Consider the following 19,169-nt stretch of genomic DNA (forward strand, 5'->3'; position numbering starts at 1 on the left):
CGTCGGTGCATTAAATAATTTATTTTTTACACTCGCGCGAGAGAAGCGCCTATATGTGGGTATAGGAAAAATACAAGTCGCTCGCTCGTGCGTGTGTGTGTACTGCACACATACATATGCACAAACACATGTGCACCCTTAATTGAACGGCTAATTAATTAGTGCGCCCCGCTACGCTTGGACTATGATGCGCGCACAGCTCGAGTCGACGCGATCGTTATAATATTCATCCGGTTTGAAAAACGCCGTGTGTGTTTATCGTTTGCGCTGTGTATTACATGTGGGGAGAGGCCGAGCAAGAACGAGAGAAGAAAGGAAGTTTCGGAGCTGCGGAGATAACCAAGACGGCAGAGCGTGTATAAGTCATATTTCGAGTATATGTATACGGCCATAAACGCGCATGGTGTAAAGAGTTAGTAAAGACTAAAGCGGTATATATATAGGGCGCTCGATGTTGGCGTACACGTGTGCGTGTATTGTAATGCCTCGCGCGCATTATACGCTACAGTTAAATCCAATCGGTCGGTTATTGCTCGGGCCGGATACTTTTTTACATGCCGAACACGCGCGAAGCAGGCGAGAAACAATTTTTACAGTTAATCGCTGTTTCGCGCGAGCTTGTGCTCGCTCTCCCCGCTCGTTGTTTCGCTCGCTTTCGTTCGCGATCTGACTATCGAAAAATGTTATACTATTTTAGTTTTTAAGACGGTATCCTGCCCGAATCGTGACCTCTCAGCAGCAGCAGCGGCAGCATCCGGAAGCGAGGATTTTAAAAATAGCCTTGGCTTCGTCGTCGTTGTCTTCTTCTTCTTCTTTCGTCTTCACTCGGAGCTTATGGCCGGAGGCGCGCGAACAACGAGAAGTTCGTACCCTCTCTCTTTCTTTCTCACTCATAATAGCGATCGTCATCATCGCTTCGATCGTTATAATAATAAACAAAACAGATGAACGAATTTCATTACACAAAAACAGAAGTCTGAGCTGCCACCACTGCTTCTGCTGCTGCTGCTGCTACACTCGTGCGAGAAAGCGATTAGTCAAGAATGGAGACGAACATCGTAAACATTATAATGCGCGCACATGCTATATTAATTTAGGAGCGACACTCTTTTAAATCTCTATATCTTTTTTTCTTCCGTACACTCGCACAAGCTCGTAGATTCACATATACACTTGCTTATTGTATTAAAATATATGGAAGCCACCAGCGAGCCACCCCAGAATCACCAACGTATAACTTATGTGTTCACCTAAATGTAACAGATACAAATTTATAAAGAGTCGCTCGCTGTTTCTCGGCCATGAAATAACTTATCAGACGCGTGTCGCCCGCTCGGCTCGTCTAAGCTCTCTCACTCTCTCTCTCTCTCTCTCTTCATTCCGGGTCCAGGCGGGAATGAAAAGGGCCAGCTGCTGTTGCTTTGGCCTCTATACCGATGCTACATTCGCACGCACTCGTACATAATATACGCTTATCAACGAAATTCCCGCAGCTGCGTGGCGAATTCTCAAACGTCGTCTCTGGGCCGATTCGTCGCGCATCTATTTTACAACTAGCTGCTGCTGCAGCGCTACAATAGTGACCCTTGCAGCTACTCGGGGAGCTGCAAAAAATCCAAGAGAATCGCGCGCACCTGTCTAATCTTGAGTTTCTTTCAAAGGGCCTGCACAGCTCGCTCGCTCATATACTTGCCTCACGCTGAATTGCCTCGTCCGCGCGTGAGCAGACAGTTTTTTAATTGGAAAACGACAAGTTCAAGTTCTTTCTTTTCAATGTGTGTGGCTTTCGGTGAGTAGGCTGATTCCTTTTTTCTCTCTCTCGAATCACACAGCAGTGTCAGGTGAGAGAGAGAGAAAGAGAATGGAGCCCGCGTGTGCGCGAACATTACGAGCGCCGTTGGAAATGATTTTTTGAACGATTTTATTGCCGTACTATATACGTCGAAAAAATGAGCACATTCTTGGCGAGCCTGAGTTATGCTCTCTTAGATTGATACTATCTTCAAAAAGTAAAGTTGGACCTATGAGGCTTTTCTTTGGATTCGCATAAATAATAATTGGCACTTGAAAATTTTTGCCGACTCGAGGCGGACAGCATATATTGATATTTGTAACTCGTCACGAGAGTCCGTCTGTCAGCTTGTTGGGCCGACCAGTCTTTCACAATATCGAATAAAGTAAATCTCTTCATCGTTTTTTCGTCGAAACTCCAACATTATTATGCGCGACTTGACGTTTATAGAAATGTGTCGGTTTTTAAGGGACGCCCATAAAAGTCATTCCCGAAAAAATCACGTATTAAGAAATAACAAATCCATACGGCTATTTTTTTTCCTATACGCAAAGCGCTAGATCGGTGAAAAAATAAAAATTTCGCGCTCCTTGGTAAACACACGGGGACGTAAAAAAAGTTATCGTATTTCGGTTAAAAGCATCGAGTACTTTTATTTAAAAAGTATACATAAAAGTCCAGCAGGCAAAATCCGATAATAATATAGCACAGTATCACCGGAATCACGCTACATTTGATTATTATACACGCGATTTATATACATAAAGCCTGATCCAGCGTAGTAAAATAACGCTATTGGCGCGTGATCTTTTGCATGATGTTGCGCGAAGAAGCGAACGAACCCAATTCGTCATGGATATACAGGCTGACGAGGTGGAGAGAGAGAAAGAGAGAGAGAGAGATGAAGGAGAGGCGCAAAGATGCAGAGACAAAAAAAAGGGAAAAGAGAAGCTGAACAGGAGCAAGAAGAAGAGAGAGGAGAAGAGAGAAAGAAGGCAGGGCAATTGACTCGCGATGACTATAACGAGTTTCATCCTTTGCCTTACTGCGCGAACGGAATTTTTTCTCCCTATATTTATTTTTTATTTCATTTCTAGTTGGAGCTCGTCGGCGTGCGAATGAAGCAAGTCCGTGCATATATGAGATAGCTCGAGAGCAGCGGCAACAGCGACCGTCTCTCTCTCTCGAGCTCGTGCTCGAACAAAATCAAATCTTTTGTCGAGCTCTTTTTCTCTCTATGCACGCGCTCCACGCGCGTTTCGGTCTCATTTTTGTTTTCGAGAGAATTTTTAATTTAACACCTACAACGAGCGAGCGCGCGGCGGCCATCGGCGCAAAGAATAAGCCCCAGTCAGCCGCCTTTCTCTGGAATCTCTCCAAGCTATTAAATTTCGCGCTTCTTTTTTATTGCCAATGTCCGAGTATTATCGCTCGTGTTGGTGTGCGTATATATGGGCTAGCTGGTGCTGGTGGGACGTGCATACGTACACACGCGGACGCGTATGTATATAAGAGTCGTTCGCGCAGACGATCGAACACGAGTCTTCCTTCGGCGTCGCCAAAATATAATCTTGTCGAAACACGGAAAAGAAATTAGTCGAGATTGGCTCTTTCGAGTGATTTTGACAGAAACCGATTAAACAGCTTGTGACTTTTTTTAAAATTTTTGTTTGTTTTAATTTTGTATTATTATTTTTTCATTCTTTTTCATTAGGCGACAAGGCGGAAACACGGGCGAAACAAGCGCCGTGTAAGCAATTAATTCACGTTAAAGGGAAATTGTTCCAGAGGCTGACTAATTTGCGCGCGCAAACGATGGCCATTAATTATCGGTCCTCCATATAATACAAACACTCGTTACATTAGTCTATATTTATATACTAGAAAAATGCTGTATATAAAAGAGTTTCGAGAGGCTCCGAGCTACTGCCGCTGCTTCTGCTGCTGCTCAGAGAGCTGTCTATATGGGCTGGCACAGAGAAAAAAGTGACGTGACGCGCGACGATGACATATACGCGTCTTTGAAAAGTTGACCTGATACAAGTTTCTTTCTCTCTCGCTCGCGTATATATTATACCTAGCAGCAGAGTAGCAGCAGAAGCAGCAGCAGCAATATCCTCGTCGTGACTTAATTGCTGTTTACCGAGTCTCTTTGAGACGCGCAGGGCCCTAGTCATGTTGTACGGTAGCTCGCGCAAACTCTTGTGAATAAAGAAAATATATGCTAGTGCTTCGGAATGTCAAGCATCATCATCATCATCATCATCCTCGGAGCCCGTGTACAACTATACAGGTATACACGATCAGGCAGGTAGTCAAGCTCGCGTAGCAGCTCTCGTCATTGGCAACTTAGTTGCTCTTTATTTGCACTCTCTTTCCCTCCGGTCTCTCTCTCGCTCGCTCGCACATAGATATCTAAAAATTATCGCTCATCAAGCGTCTCTGCGTATTTATGATCGAAAAAGACACGAGGCGTGCACACACATACGTACGTACATGCAGGAAGCCTCGCGAGTTAATTAATTGAGCGTGTGCATAGCTGAAGGGAGCATCAAAGCTGCATCGTCCGCGCGCGGAGGAGACACGGCCAGATTATCCCCGCGCGCGCAGCAGAAACAGCTATGTATCATGCATACGACGAGTCTCTGCCATATGCGTATGTATACGAAGACGAAGATGTTGCTACGGTACATGGGCTTATATGTATGTATACACACACACATACACAGAATGTGCATCGGACGGATGCATTCCGGATACGCGGCACGATTGCTTGTACCTACGTCAAGGCCGAGTGTTTGTCTTTGCGATGTCGCGCACTGCACTTCGCATATTATACTCTGAGCTAGCCATGTGTACCTATATATACCTGCGTGCGCGTTTGTCTCTCGTCGAGACATCGATCCTTCTGTAAGGCGTCGCCCAATTTCTATGTGTGTGTGTGTGTGTGTATGGACGCTCTCGGAAGCTTTGCTTTGTATACACAGGCCAAGAGCCACGAGCTCGTCCCCGAGTGCAACGGGTCACCGATGGGCGTGAGAGAGCGCCAGAAAGAAAAGAGAGGAGACAAAGTGTGTCGGGGGATTATGTAACGTAGTTGCGTAACACACGGATCCTAGCCGAGATTCGCACACAAACGAGAAACGACAAAAAGCTTTGACCTTTGTTTATGTGCTAATGCACGTGACTGTCTGGCCGTTCTGCCGAGAGCATTCGACTCCACGTCATATATGTATCCTCAAGTTCGTGCCCGAGCATGTAGGTGCAGTTGTGTTCTGAAAATGTCCCGAACGTTATTTGAAAACAAAACAAGTTTTTCGGCCGAGGGGTCGGGTATTTTTTTTTCGACGTAAAAAAGGGATGCTCGACTCTCTACAAAACTTACTGGATATTTTGTTATCGCTCGTCACATTATGACACGCTCGTTTTCAAATGTATCGTGTATTAATCGGATACGTATATCGTAACTCGCGTTTCTTATACGCTTGTATATATATAAGCAGCGACGACGAAAGGAACCGACTCGGTGCGCGTCGCTACGGAAAAATCGAACGGACAACTGATCGGAACATATGTGCGCGCCATTTATTAAAACGAACAAGAGAAATAAACGATGTGACAGTCGCGGATCATTCGTATAGCTCGGCGCTCACACGCGTATAGTCTTACCAAGGCACGAGCGTAGATATAGTATGCCTCAATCGGCAAAGGAAAAACTCGATAATTTAGCCATTTTCAGGCTGTGTGTGTGTATTAAATGTAGGCGCGCGCGAGGCGTTACGGTCTCCATGCGCAACGGCATATGTGCTATGACTCTTCGCACACCCAACTTGATAATTTTCTCGGCGTTATGTACATATTATATGCAGCTCGCATATAAATATGAACATGTAAAATGCCGCTTCGGTTCAATTATATTCCGTACACACACACACACATGCACAGAGGATAGCGAGCCTCGGAGCAGCGCGTGAACATTTTCCCCGAGAACGGAATATCAACGCACGCGAACGCCAGGCATATGTCTCGTAAAGCACGAGTGGATATTATATATATTATTATATATATTCCGGGTGACCTCGCGCGCGTGTGCCCGCTGACATATGGAAAACTTATTTCTCCACTGGGCAATGGTTTCTCTCTTTTTCTCTCGCACTCTCGACTCTCGAGTGTTTGTAAATTCGTGGATGAGCTCCTATGATGTATTGGCTCAAGATTTATAGACAATAAAAAAATGGCATGTCACAGGCCACTTATCGATCGCTAAGTACTCTAACTCCGTTTTTTAACATTCAACGATTGATCCCTCTAGAGTGATTCGCTGGCAGCATACAGCATTTTTCTATGCTTGCCTTTTGTTCACACTGTATCTGTAATATGCTTAAGGCCCTTCAACTGCTCTTCATGAGTCTCGATGTACTGTCTCACGGATAATTTTTCTCACCGACGGACGAGCTCTGCGCAATTTTTATGCGATTATTACGTGCTCTCATCCATCTTGATCCATGCCAAATCGCTCGAACACTTTTCAGTTTTTTGACCCAATATCGTCTCTTCTTGTTGTATATTATCATAAATGATCATGATATGTACGAACATATTTAAAATTATACTCGCAGCGCGGATATACTTATTTGTCAAGTCAACAAATGCTAACTCGTCGTTTCCATCTCTCTTCTCTCTGTCTTGAGATTTCAAAGAAGCAAATTTATATTTACATGGATGGATGCTTCCAATCCATCAATCTCAATTTTCGAACTTATATATACACGAACACGATTTACGACGCGGGCGCGCGAGCGAGCGAGCGCCACCGTCCTATATTATCTTGGGCGCAGAGCAGCGAGGCCAGCACAGCGTCAACGCCGCAGCCAGCAAAATCCCAAGTTTTCGTCTTCGCTTTTGTGTGTACAGCGTGTACACATCCCGTGCCGCCACCGATGCAGCATCGAGCGCGAGAGAGAGGTAGAGAAAAAAACGGCAACCGTCTTTTTTTTTCAACAAGCTTGCTAGAAACTATAACAATCTATAAATCATACACCGGCGTGCTCGGTGCAGCGCGCGCGTACGAGCTGCAAGTTTCACGCGCGCGCGCGCAAAAGTTTCGCGTGCCAAAGTTTTCGCGCGCCTCTTTGGAATACTAAATATCGCAAAAGGTGCTATGCTACAAGCGCCACGCTACTGCCACATCTTTCATCACCGAATTTCTCCGGCTTTCTTCGGGTCGCGCTTCACCCTTTTTTATCTTTTTTCTCACAAAATTATTCTCACAAAAATTAGAACGCGACTCGTTTAAATATTGACATAGCGCACACGTGTATGTATCGATGCTCGACGACGACGACGTTGCGGTGCACGCTTTATATCCAATTTCAGCTGCGCCAAGTATCGACGAGTAAAATTTCTAAACAAAGTAACAAAGTCTCTCTCTCAACTCCGAATCTCGCCTGGGTACATACGCATAGAATATACATGGGTCTCGGTACTAGGGCTTGGTGCACCTATATATTATATTCTCTCTCACTCACACATAGACGCACACATACAAGCACACAGACTCGTTCTCAGTTTTCTCCTCACATGAGCTCACGTAAACATACGCACGCATACAAAAGCACACGCAAACCTCTAGCTGCGTAGGTGCATTAATAATGAAGGTAATGCTTAGACTACGCGGCGATCAATGCCCACGCGTCTTCTGCACCCTCGCTGCGGCGCACACATACGATCGTTGCGTGGGGAAATATCTCTCTCTATGCGTTCCGTGTACAAAGCACACACACACACACACACACACACATAAATACGCACACACGAGCACACTGAGAGTTGAGCGCAAGAGAGCTCAAGGAATATCATCCAGCTCCAAGCTTGGAAATGTTCAAATTTGAAATTGAACATTTCTCCAACGAGCTGCTTATGAAATACAAACTCATCTTCGTTATGGGTGCAAAATTTATAAATTCGATTCATGCAAGCGCGAGTGCACCGAGCGAGATTAGGCCATGATTATTACGAAACTGAGGCGTTTTATGAAAAGGTAATATTTAATTAAATGCGATTTAAACGGCGTAAAGAAAATGTATTCAGGTCGCGCGGACTCGAAAACTCGGTCAAATTATACTCTCTCTCTCTCCCTCATTCTCTCTCGACCGACAGTTGCGTCGCGTTTCCTAGCGTGTCGCGTTAATTTTTCTCTCCCGTTTGCACGCGTATAAAATTCAGCAATTATGCGCGCGCTCGACCCCCGTATAACTAAGTATCGCTTTTATGTAACTTTATTTACTTTCGTGTGCGCTCGTAAAGTGCCGCTATTTTTTTTTACAGTCATTAGCGTTGGCCGACGCCCGCGAACAAATCAAAAAAAAACTCGCGGCTACATTCATATAGTACGATATTTGATCGAGTCAGTAGCCTACAGCAGGTTTCGTAAACTTTTTTTTCTTTGGAATATCGTGTACAAGTATGTCAGAATTTACGATATAATTGTAAGACAGGTCAATCGTTGGCTGCTCGAATTCAATCTGAAAATACATAATACCGAAATCTGGCCGAGATAAAGCAAAGTTTCAGTAGGGGCGATAAATCGTGGCAGCAAGTAGTGTGCCTCACCACAATCATAACTCGTAACTCGTTAGATTACGCCTGATTTACAAGAGAAAAGATTTTTTTGACACGCGTTGGTGTAATATCGTAGTATCGAGTCAAAAGTCAACGGAGGTCGTTACACCGTTTCAGCTGCGATGAAAAGTGCCGGCTAAAGAAAGCCACAGGCGTATCTTTGCGATTTTTTTCTTCCTTATCCAAGACGCAGCGTTGCGTAATGCCTTGCCGGCGGCTGACACTCGTATATAAACAAAAACAACTCGAATCTATATAGAATTTTCTACTGCTGCTGCTTGCCGTGACGTGCGGCGCACGCTAATATGTAACTCATACCCTCCTCAGAAAGAGGGAGAGAGAAAAGCCTGCGTATATTTGATAAAATTAACGCCAGCGGCGACAGTGACAGCACGACAACTCGCGCGCAAAGTCTAATCAAATTAATGCGAGAACTGTTGCTAGTTCATAATCTCTCGTTGCTGTTGTTGTTGTTTTTATATTCCACCTTCGTTTCACCCCTTCGCGAACTCGGTGCACAAGTATACGTAGACAAATGCACATAGACACACACTCACACACTCTTATTGCAGCAAAAGCTAGGGTCAGCTTATTTCATCGAGTAAATCATAACGTGCGCGCGAGCTTGCAGCTGTACGTGCGAATATAGGTATATATAAAACAGAAAAATGATAAAAAAGAAACGGAAAGTGAGCTTTCACGAGCTATAAGCCCATTGGATATCTCGGTCGCCTTCGCTTTTTCTCTTTCCCCCTTTTCACTCCCTCGTGCTCCCCTGCCTCCATAGCAATGGCTATAGTTATAGTTATGTACAATGTAGAACGGAAGCGCGGAAAAATGGAGTAAGAGAAAAAAGGGTTCGAGAGCTTTTTATATTCCTAGCCAGAGAGAGAAAGATGTTAATTAGCTCGAGGAAAATATTATATTATTATGTGCATAATAAAATCAGCCTCGGCGCGATATAATTATCATAATATGTAAAAGTAAAAATTTGAACTGCATCGGCTATAGCCGCATATAATATTATGTGGGCTTCTCCTTCTCCGTCGTGCAGCGAGCTGCGACTACTGCACGCGGGCAAATTGTTATGACACGTCGGAAGCAGGAAACGAGATCGTTCGCGAGTGAGGTACGCGTATACATGCACACACACACACACACACACTACTACTACTCCATGCTATATAGCGACGACTACTCGAGTGGTTATATACATACATATAGGTTTAGGAAACCGATGATTAATCGTTCGCACGCGACTTGCCATTGTAATAGGCCCGAGAGCTAGCTAGTAAGCAGCGTTGCGCCTCGCACGAGCGATAGTGTGTGTGTGTGTGTGTGTGTGTGTGCTAGCGATCGACTATTCGCGCGTGGAGCCAGTAATAATGAGTTCGCGCCGTGCCGCGCATGCACCTACTCAACGATGCGGCGCCTGTGAATTTGAAAAATCGTCTCGCCATTAGATCTAATGGCCACTTTTTTATCGCGTCAATTGCCGTTAAATTCGCTCTTGACCATCGCACGAATGTGTATACCTACGATGCATCTCTCTGCGTGCCTGCGTATTGATCTGCAGTCACGCGAGCCCGTGTAAGTATATCATCGGATGAATTTTTATTTTTTTATTCTTCTGATAAATCGATCAGACGAGGATTCTAGGTCAAATAGTTCGCTCTCGAGATGGATGGATGCTTCGTATGCGCTTCATATTATATATCGAAGTAGAGTCGATGCAGAGGCGAGATGGAAGAAGTAATCAAAGATGAGAAGTATTTCGCTGTGCTATATCTCTGCGTTGTGTTGTATCTGTATGTAATAAACTTACTCGTTACTATATATACTCTCAAACCAAGCAGTTCGCATGTATGTTAGTGTGTGCTTTAAGATACTCGTGAATGAGTTAATTGACTGTGTCTGTGTGGGTATGTCTATGTGTGTGTTCGTATCGACGCAATGCAGTGCGTGAAAGGTATCTGGTTACGCGCCAATGAACGATACGATGGAGGAAGAATTGACTCACACGGATGTACTTACACACTTAAACTCGCATTTACACAGATGTACACACACACCGGCGCCATTGGCTCTTTTCAATGTTTTTCTTTTTCAATGGACGCTTCTGTGTTAGATGTAATAAATATAGATATTCAAGTGAACAACAGCGAGAGATCTCGTAAATACGTAGTCGAATGATGCATATATAGATGCACAAACAACTCATCTCTTTAATGGCTGTTTATTCAATAAACAATCGTATCTCTGCCCTGTGAGTTCTCTTACCTCTTTTATTTTGTGTCCGGTGCTGCTGAATGTCGCGTATCGCGGCCAATCTGTCGGGGCTTGATGCAGTACTACCTCCTATTAAAGTTTTTTTCTCCTTTGCGCAAAAACTTTTATGTTTAAAATAGCTTGGCCGCTCTACTTATTGAGTTGTTTTCCAAGCCGACGTCTCCCTTTTCATGAATTTCCGACGAGGAAATATTTATATTGTGAATTTTTAATGTTCAGCTGATTCCAAAATAAGACTAAATGTTTTTCATACTTTGTAATTTCAATGAAAGCAGGAGAAAACATGGTACTTGGGAGCAAAATAAAATTTCAAAGAGAAGGACAGGGATTTGCTGGATGAAAATCATAAGACAGTAAAATTTCATTTTGAAACAATAACGCAAGTTATAAATTTATTCACATAAATTGAATAATAATAAGATTTTTTTAGCAAACATCGGGTTTTTATTTAACCATTTTTTTTGCATTGTTGTTGGTTTTTTTCGAGAATAAAAGTAAAGTTCGAGAATATATCTTACACGAGGCGAAAAAGATTAATTTTTTCATAAATACATATTTACATATAGTACAACAGCCTTTTGTTCAGTGCAGTCGATATAAAATTACAAAAAATTGCCTATCTAGTTGTCCATCAAGACACAGACACTCACTCGTACACTGCATACATTTTTCACTCACACTAATTCATTTTTTTATTCCGAAACAGCATAAAAGCGCAACTTATTGATTTTTTTTCGCCGCTCTCCCGCGCGCGCGTATACACAGACAATCGCCCACACTTTCACACGCACACATGCGTAATAATCTCCGAGGGGGGAAAAAATCGTTATTTTTTTTTCTTTTTTTTTGCTATTCTGCTCTTTTTCGATAATAAGTTACGTACAGCAGTGTGAATATGTAATAATGTATAACATATGCGTAACGCGTGTGTCCGTCTGTTTGTGCCTGCAGACTCGCACGCAGCACACCATGCGGTGGTAGCTCACGCTCGCGAAATGGTCGCCATGGTCGAGACTGCCAGTTCACGCTCTCGCGAGCTTCTCTCGCAGGCTGCATGCGGACAAATACACAACACACATAAACAGAACGAGCTCACAACATACGCGTACACACACACACACACTCGCTGTCAAAAGTTAACCGCGAAGCGTTATTCGAAAGTTTTTGCTCTTTCCGTACGCGCGCGCCTATATAATTATTATAACAATTATTATTAGATAATTCGTCGCTTAAAGCATTGATCATAGCACACTGACATTTAACCAAGAGCGTAAAATACCATATATTTTTTTAATATATATTTATACTTTTTTTCCAATGCATGCGCGCGCTTCGGTCGTTTTGGCGAGGCAGGCCCATTTGTCAATTTCACACATCTGTTATATTTTCGTAAAAATATTTGTTTACATGATTTTCTTGAAAAATATAATTCATAAAGTGAGCGTTAACACACGAGCGCAGAACGAACGATTTTACATGAACGATGAACAGAAATTGCTTTTTTTATAACTTTTAAATCAACTGCTTGACTCCATCTTTGTCTAAAGGAACGCATTTTCATAATACACATTAATAATCTATTTGTACACGAACTCAAGCTAAATAATTTACAAATTGTTTTTCATTTTCACCCTTCTGTACACGGAGAAAATAAAAAAAGACTATAGTGATAAAATAAAAAAATATTACAGTCTACATCTGCTAAGTTTAAACCGTCGCTTATAAACAGTTTGTTTTCGAGACATCGATTGACAATTAATCATAATTAACAATAATGGAGGACTCGAAACGAGAAAAACATAATTTTTTACATAGTCGGCGATTTTCCCGTAGTCTAAGCTTGGTAAATTTTAGTTACTCTTTCTCTGTTTTTAAATTTAAAAATCGTATACGAGAGAACATCGCAAATAAATGCAATGATTATAATATCATAGTATGGACCGTAATGATAATAATAGTAATAATATGGTTAAGGTCTAGGCGAAAGTCCATTTATGTTTTTTCTCTTCCTCTTTTTGTTCAAATGCTTGGCATGGCGTCGAATGTCGTTGTCGTTGTCGTCGTCATCGCTGGCAGTAACAACACAAAAGTCCACAATATGCACTATTTTATAACATAGAGGCTATAAGACAACAACACATTCCACAGACACACTTTGCGCACACACAGAAATAAGTAGCAGCGTGAATTTTCCCCTCGATATCCCTGAGAAGTAGAATCTCTCTTTCTCTCCTCACTTTATATATTTTCTCTCCATCTCTCAGTTATGTATAGCGGTGGTGGCGGCAGCACACGACAAGGAAAAAAAGAAGCAGATACGTAGGATACATACACACACACATATATATATAGGCAGAACAATCGCGGATTCAGATGTATATCGCGAGGAGAGCGAGAGAGAATCGGTTTTTACGAAACGTAGATATATGTATGTAACACAGAGGGATACGCACGCATAGCATATATTCACTCTCTCACTCTCTCTGTCTCTCCCGTTCGAACACAACGGCAGCAACAGCACAGAAGACAACACACAGAGCACAGTCGAGGCCTTATTTCATTTTTTTCTTCTTCTTTTTCTTCTTCTCCTTCATGTTCTTATTCTTCTTCTGCTTCTTCTTCTCGCGCGTAGAGAACTCATAGGCCATCGCTGGGATGTATAGGAAGTGCGCGAGATCGCTGAAGAGGCCCCAGGTAGTAGCTTGTCTGCTTCTCTGACTCTCCTACGTTGCTTCTTCTCCTCTCCTTCGTAGTTGCTTTTTGCTTGTATTTTCTATACACACGCACATGCACACGCGAACTCAAGCACACACATCGGCGCATATAGGTACACGTACATAGGACTCGTACGCGTACGTATGTAGCTAGCTGCACGTACGGCTGCTGCTGCATGCACCCGGAAAAGCCACTGCCAGATAACGGTTCATCGGGCGAGGCGCGCACACTAGACGAGGTACGCCTGGCCCGACTGCGGCGTCGTGTGTTGTTGTTGGTTTTGGGCTTGCTGCAGCTGGTGCTGCACCGCCGCTGCTGCGCCTGGATGATGGTGCAGGTGACCTTGTGGATGCTGTCGCCACGCGTTTCGCTCGAGAGTCGAATAATCCGAATCGATGCTCGAGTATATGTGCTCAGAGAGGGGCCGCCTGCTGCCGTCGTTTGTTCCGTCCAACGAGGGCTCTTGATAAGCTCGGTTCATGGTCAGTCTGGGACTCGGTTCGCGGCCCATAGTCGCCGCCGAGGCCGCAGCCTCGACCATTCGAGCCGCTACGAGGGCGTTATTTGGTGCGTGACCTATGGTCGTCGTGGAGTAGGCCGGCGGTGCCGTCGCCATGATTTCACCCGAGTCCTTGAACAGCGGATGGTGTCCCGCGGCTATGTGTTCGGCCATACGTAGGCTGGGACTTCCCTTCTCGCCGGGTCGCCCTTCCAATGTGTAAGTGTTGACGTTGCGCCGATAGAGAGAGGCCGATTTTCGTCTCAGCGGATCGCTGGGTGGCATGGCGAATCGCAATCGTTCCCAGAATCTTCTCTCGCCCCAGCGCAGTATGACGGCGGTGCGCAGGTAGGGCCTGAGCTCCAGGTCGGCCTCGGCCTCTTCCTGCACGGGGCCGGCCTGCACGATCATCAGCTGTCCGTGTCGTCTGCTTCGCAGCGCCTCGTGCATGGCCGCTCGGAACTCGAACCTCGACCACTCGGTCTGCAGGAAATTCCTCGTGAGCACGATGAGCACGCGTTTCGAGGCCTCGGCGGCTTCGAGCACCACCGGGGCGGCCGCTCGCAAGCACGGCAAGTCCCGATGATGCAAACACAGCCTCAGACCACTGACGCCGTGCTCGAGCTCCGCGGCGATCGTGTGCAGCACCAGATCTTCGTCCTTGGGACTGTAGCACAAGTAGCCGTCGTAGAGTCGCTCCTTGTCCTCGGGGGCCGCGCTCTTGGCCCAGAAACGCACCCCGTAGCGCGAGTAGGCCCAAGTGCGTACCGGCTCGCGGAATATGAACGCGAGCACGGCCAACACGAGCAGCAGCAGAATAGCCGAGAGGGTGGCGGCCACCATCGGCAGGTAATCCGACACTATGATGCTCTCGATGACGCCACCTTGGGCGTAATAGTCCGAGCAGGCTGTCTCGTTGACGTTGAGACGACGCCGAATGGGCGGTCGTGCCTCGTTGATGTTGCACCACATGTCCTGCATGTCGATGACCTTGTGAGCATTTTCCGACACCCAGGCGGTGAGCTCCTGCATGAATTTGCAGCGACACGACCACGGATTGTTGCTCAACGACAGCTCGGTCAGTCTACTGTTCAGACCCACTTGCCAGACGGGGAAAGTCGTGAGAAGATTTCCATGCAATCTGAGCACTTCGAGCGAGCGAAGCGGCAGCAGAGTCAGATTGCCGATGTACTCGATTCTGTTGTTTTGCAAATAGAGCTCGCGCAGGTGCACCAGGTGCTCGAACTCGAAGCCGCGCAGCTCGTGAATTTTATTGTCTTCGAGGTGCAGCACTTGGAGATTGTTCAAGCCGTTGAAGGTGCGATTCTGTATGGACTCGATTCTGCTGTTGTTCACGAAGAGCACACGCATGATTTTGCGCCCGATGAACACGTGATTTTGCAACTCGCGCAGATCGTTGCCGTCGAGATAGACCTCGGTCGCGTCCATGGGGATGCGTCGCGGGATCTCGCGGGTGCTCAGACCCGAGCAGTCGACGACGTTGGTGTTCCAGGTCTGGTCGTGATAGCACTTGCAGTCGGCCGGGCAGGTCATTTCGCAGTCGCAGGCGTCGAAGTCGCAGCAGTGGCACAGAGCGAAGCAGTGAGCCTCGTAGCGGCAGAGGAAGTGCTCGGGCTTGGCGAGCGAGGCCGGCACGATGGTGGTGCCGCGAGGCCCGGTCACTCGGCACATGGCGTTGTCGAGGTCCATCACTCGCGGATGCTGCCTCAGGGCGCTCATGTTGTTGATCACCGGCAGCCAATCCATCGAGCAGTTGCAATTGAAGGGATTGCCGCCGATGTAAAATTCCGGCAGTGGTTTGCTCTCGGGCACGGGGGTGAGCCTCAGCGCGGTCAGATCCATCGACTCGATGATGTTGGCGTACATGTCGACGCGCGTGAGATTGACCTTGCCGGTGAAAGTGTTGGGCCGCACGACGCTGATGTAATTGTTGTTGATGAAGAGCAGCTCGACGCTGTCGGGCACGGCGCGCGGTGACAGCTCGGTGATGCGATTGTGACTGGCATCCAAGGTGCGCACCTTCTGGTCGCGTATGTCGTAATAATTGCCGAGCTTCTCGATGAAATTGCCGTGGATGTCGAGCCACTTGAGATTGCTCGGTATGAAGGCGTAATCGAACCACTCGATGTGATTCTCCGACAAGTTCAGCAGCAGCAGACTGGCGATGCTCGAGAAGACACCGTTGATGTCCGTGAGAAAATTGCCGTCCAGCCGGATGGCCTCGAGCTTGCCGTTGCGCTCGAAGGTGTCGCGCTCTACGTGCTGGATCTTGTTGCGGGCCAGATTGAGGATCTGCAGACTCGGCAGATCCCAGAGCATGCCGCGCGTTATGTTGCCAATCTCATTGCCGATGAGCCGCAGACCTGTGAGCTGATGCAAATTGTAAAACGAGCCGTTCTGAAAGTCGCTGATGCGATTCTCGCCGAGGTCGAGGGTCTTGAGGAAGGCCAGGTTGCGTAGGGCCTCGGGCACGTCGGTCAGCTGGTTGCCGCTCAGATCGAGCTCCTTGAGGTCCGAGCAGTTGCGGAAGGCCACCGGGTCGACCGTGGCGATCATGTTGCCGGCCAGAGTCAACCTGTTGAGGACGAACAGCCCGTTGAAGAGCTGAGGTCCGATGGCGTGCAGCTGATTGTCCGACAGCTCGAGCGTGTGCAGGTTGTTCAACGGCTTGAAGGCGTTGCTCTGTATGTGCGTGATCGTGTTGTTGCGCAAATCGAGAATTTGCAGGAAGAAGAGATCTTTGAACATCAATTCGGTGATTTGGCTGAGCGCGTTATACGACAAGTCGAGCACAATGAGACGATTCAGTCCGACGAAAGTAGTCTCGTTGACGAAGTCGCTGCCAAGACGGTTGCCAGCGAGGTTCAGTATGACCAATTGCTCGAGACGATTGAACGTGCCCGGAGGTATCTCTCGCAGCTGATTGAACTGCAAGTGAACCTCGCGGATCTGGCGCGTGCTGGCGAACAGCGAGTGCGGCAGTTTGGCGAGATTGTTGTAGCTGGCGTTAAAAACTCGCAGACTCGTGAGGCCGGTCAGTGCCTCCGTGGAGATCTCGTCGATGAAGTTGTGCTGGAGCATGAGCTCCTGCAGCTGTCGCAGACTACCCAAGGAGCTGTCCTCGGGCAGACTGCGCAGCTCGTTCCTCGACAGGTCGAGGGCGCGAATGTCGGCTTGGCAGTCGGCTAGTCGCGAGGCGGCAGCTCCGCCCGCGAAGCCGAGATCGTTGAGATTGCCGAATTGATTGCCGGTGAGATTGAGCACTTGCAGATTGGCGAGGCTGCAGAGAGTCTGATTGGGCAGTGCGCGTAGATTGCTGTCGACGATCTCGAGGACCTGGAGCTCCCTCAGGCCGGCGAAGGCCTCGCTGGAGAGCTCGAGGCTCCGGGTGACACCCCACTCGACGTTGAGCGTCTGGATGGTCAGTCTCTTGAGCTCGCCGAGCGGCTGGAAGGCCGCCGCCGGGATGCGCAGCAGCTTGCAGCCGACGATCGAGAGCTCGTGCAGACCGCCGAGGCGGTGCCAGCTCTCGCCGCTAACCGTGCTCTCGAAGTGGTGCACGCTGCTGCAGCTCAGTCGCAGCTTGAGGGCGCCGTCGAGCGATGGAAACAGCGCGCCCATCGACGAGGGATCCAGCGTCCTCAGGCTGCATATCGCCGTGCGGTTCTCGTTGGGCTCGCTCGACCAGTGGCACGAGGCCTCGATCCCGGGACTACGACCGACCAGCAGCAGTAGCAGGACAGCCAGCAGACCGCTGCTGCCGTTCAACAATTTTGTCCGTTGCATTCTGTGAAGATTGATCTCTGCTAAGCGAGCCAACTGATCGACAGGGCCAGCTTGTCAATGTTTTGATATCACGTCATCGACGACTCTAGACCCATCGCCACTTTATAATCGCGTTTATTTTTATATTATATTATTGATTATGCACTGTTCGCACTGTTTTTAACACACTTTTGCACACTTGGGTCGTCGTCGTTAAATCTTTTGTCGTTAATTATTTTCAAACTTTGCATTAAACACCATGAACTTTATTTATTTATTCAAACATGTATTAATCTTGCACTGATATGTCGTCACAATAAGTCGAGCCTGTAAGAGCACGTAGAATCAATCACTTTTACTATCGAGCCGCGTCGTCGCTGCTTGTGTACTGGCGGCGGCAGCTGTTGTGCTGGATGATGGTCGGTCGCGAATACTACTACTACTACTTTTGACCGACTCGAATCGACGCCGATCCTCATCGGCCGCATGCTCAACTCAAACTAACTTGCTCGACGAGCGCGCGTCGACTAGTGTAGCAGTTTGCTCCCCCGCGCTCTCTGAGCGCTCGCACTTTCGCGGCGGCTCGAGCCCGGCTGGAGGGGGACTCTCCTCTGCGGACTACAGTCTACAGTGCAAAAGTCAGCTGCTATGGCCGAGAGGGTGCGCCACCATACAACACACCATGCCAGGGCTACCATTGTGCAGCCAGATGTTGGCTGTTTTTTTTGCAGGGGATACAATACTGTGTGTGCGTGTGAGCGTGTATTATGATTATATATATGCTACTACTGCCGCTGATGTAAGTGGAGAACTGGACCGTTCATCTCGAATGCTGCTGCTGCTGCTGCTGACGCTGTACGGAGGAGATATGCACGCTACAGGTAAAAAGTACAAAGGCTTTTTTTGTGAGACGCTCTTCCTTACATTGGCACAGAGAAAGAGAGAAGAAATTTTGCCGTTCTTGTCGGCTATGAAAACAACGCGCGACGACGGACTAATGTGCGATTTATGATTTTCGAACCCTGCGACGAAAAATTTTGCCGGCTGGATAAACATTCGATTTGAAGAGTTTTTTCAACTATTCATCCCGCTTTTAGAGACATTTTGCAAAAAATCAAAGTTTATTTTGTCCATTAGATTTCAATAAAGAGCCATCGTGCTCGAATTCTTTGCTGGCAATTCTATCGACAGATTGATGGATGATGAATTTTTTAAGAAAGATTTGCAATCACTATTTCAAAGAATAGACGATTCTCTGTGATTTAGGATTTTAAAAGATTCTACGAATTTGTCACCTATCGACTAAGTCGTTTTTGTACCGCTATTCTAACGATCATCGTATTGACAAGATGAAAATAAGTGTGAAACCAAATGTATATTTGAGCATTCGAAGTGTATGAACTTCACGTCTATTAAAAATTCGTTAATCACTGAAACTCAAAAGATAGAGAACAAAGATTATCTACT

At 46.6% G+C, this 19,169-nt stretch overlaps 1 protein-coding gene across 1 annotated transcript; it reads right to left on the minus strand.

Annotated features, from left to right (window-relative positions):
• Positions 1 to 11,145: 11,145 nt before the first annotated feature.
• On the minus strand, positions 11,146 to 18,191 carry LOC106651682 (toll-like receptor 7). The gene has a single exon (XM_014370310.2). It carries the CDS (start codon positions 17,721 to 17,723, stop codon positions 13,647 to 13,649), a length of 4,077 nt encoding a protein of 1,358 aa, XP_014225796.1. The 5' UTR covers positions 17,724 to 18,191; the 3' UTR covers positions 11,146 to 13,646.
• Positions 18,192 to 19,169: the final 978 nt, after the last annotated feature.

This window comes from Trichogramma pretiosum, unplaced genomic scaffold, assembly GCF_000599845.2.
Source record: "Trichogramma pretiosum strain Unisexual culture from Peru unplaced genomic scaffold, Tpre_2.0 scaffold55, whole genome shotgun sequence".
Taxonomy (NCBI): Eukaryota; Metazoa; Arthropoda; class Insecta; order Hymenoptera; family Trichogrammatidae; genus Trichogramma; species Trichogramma pretiosum.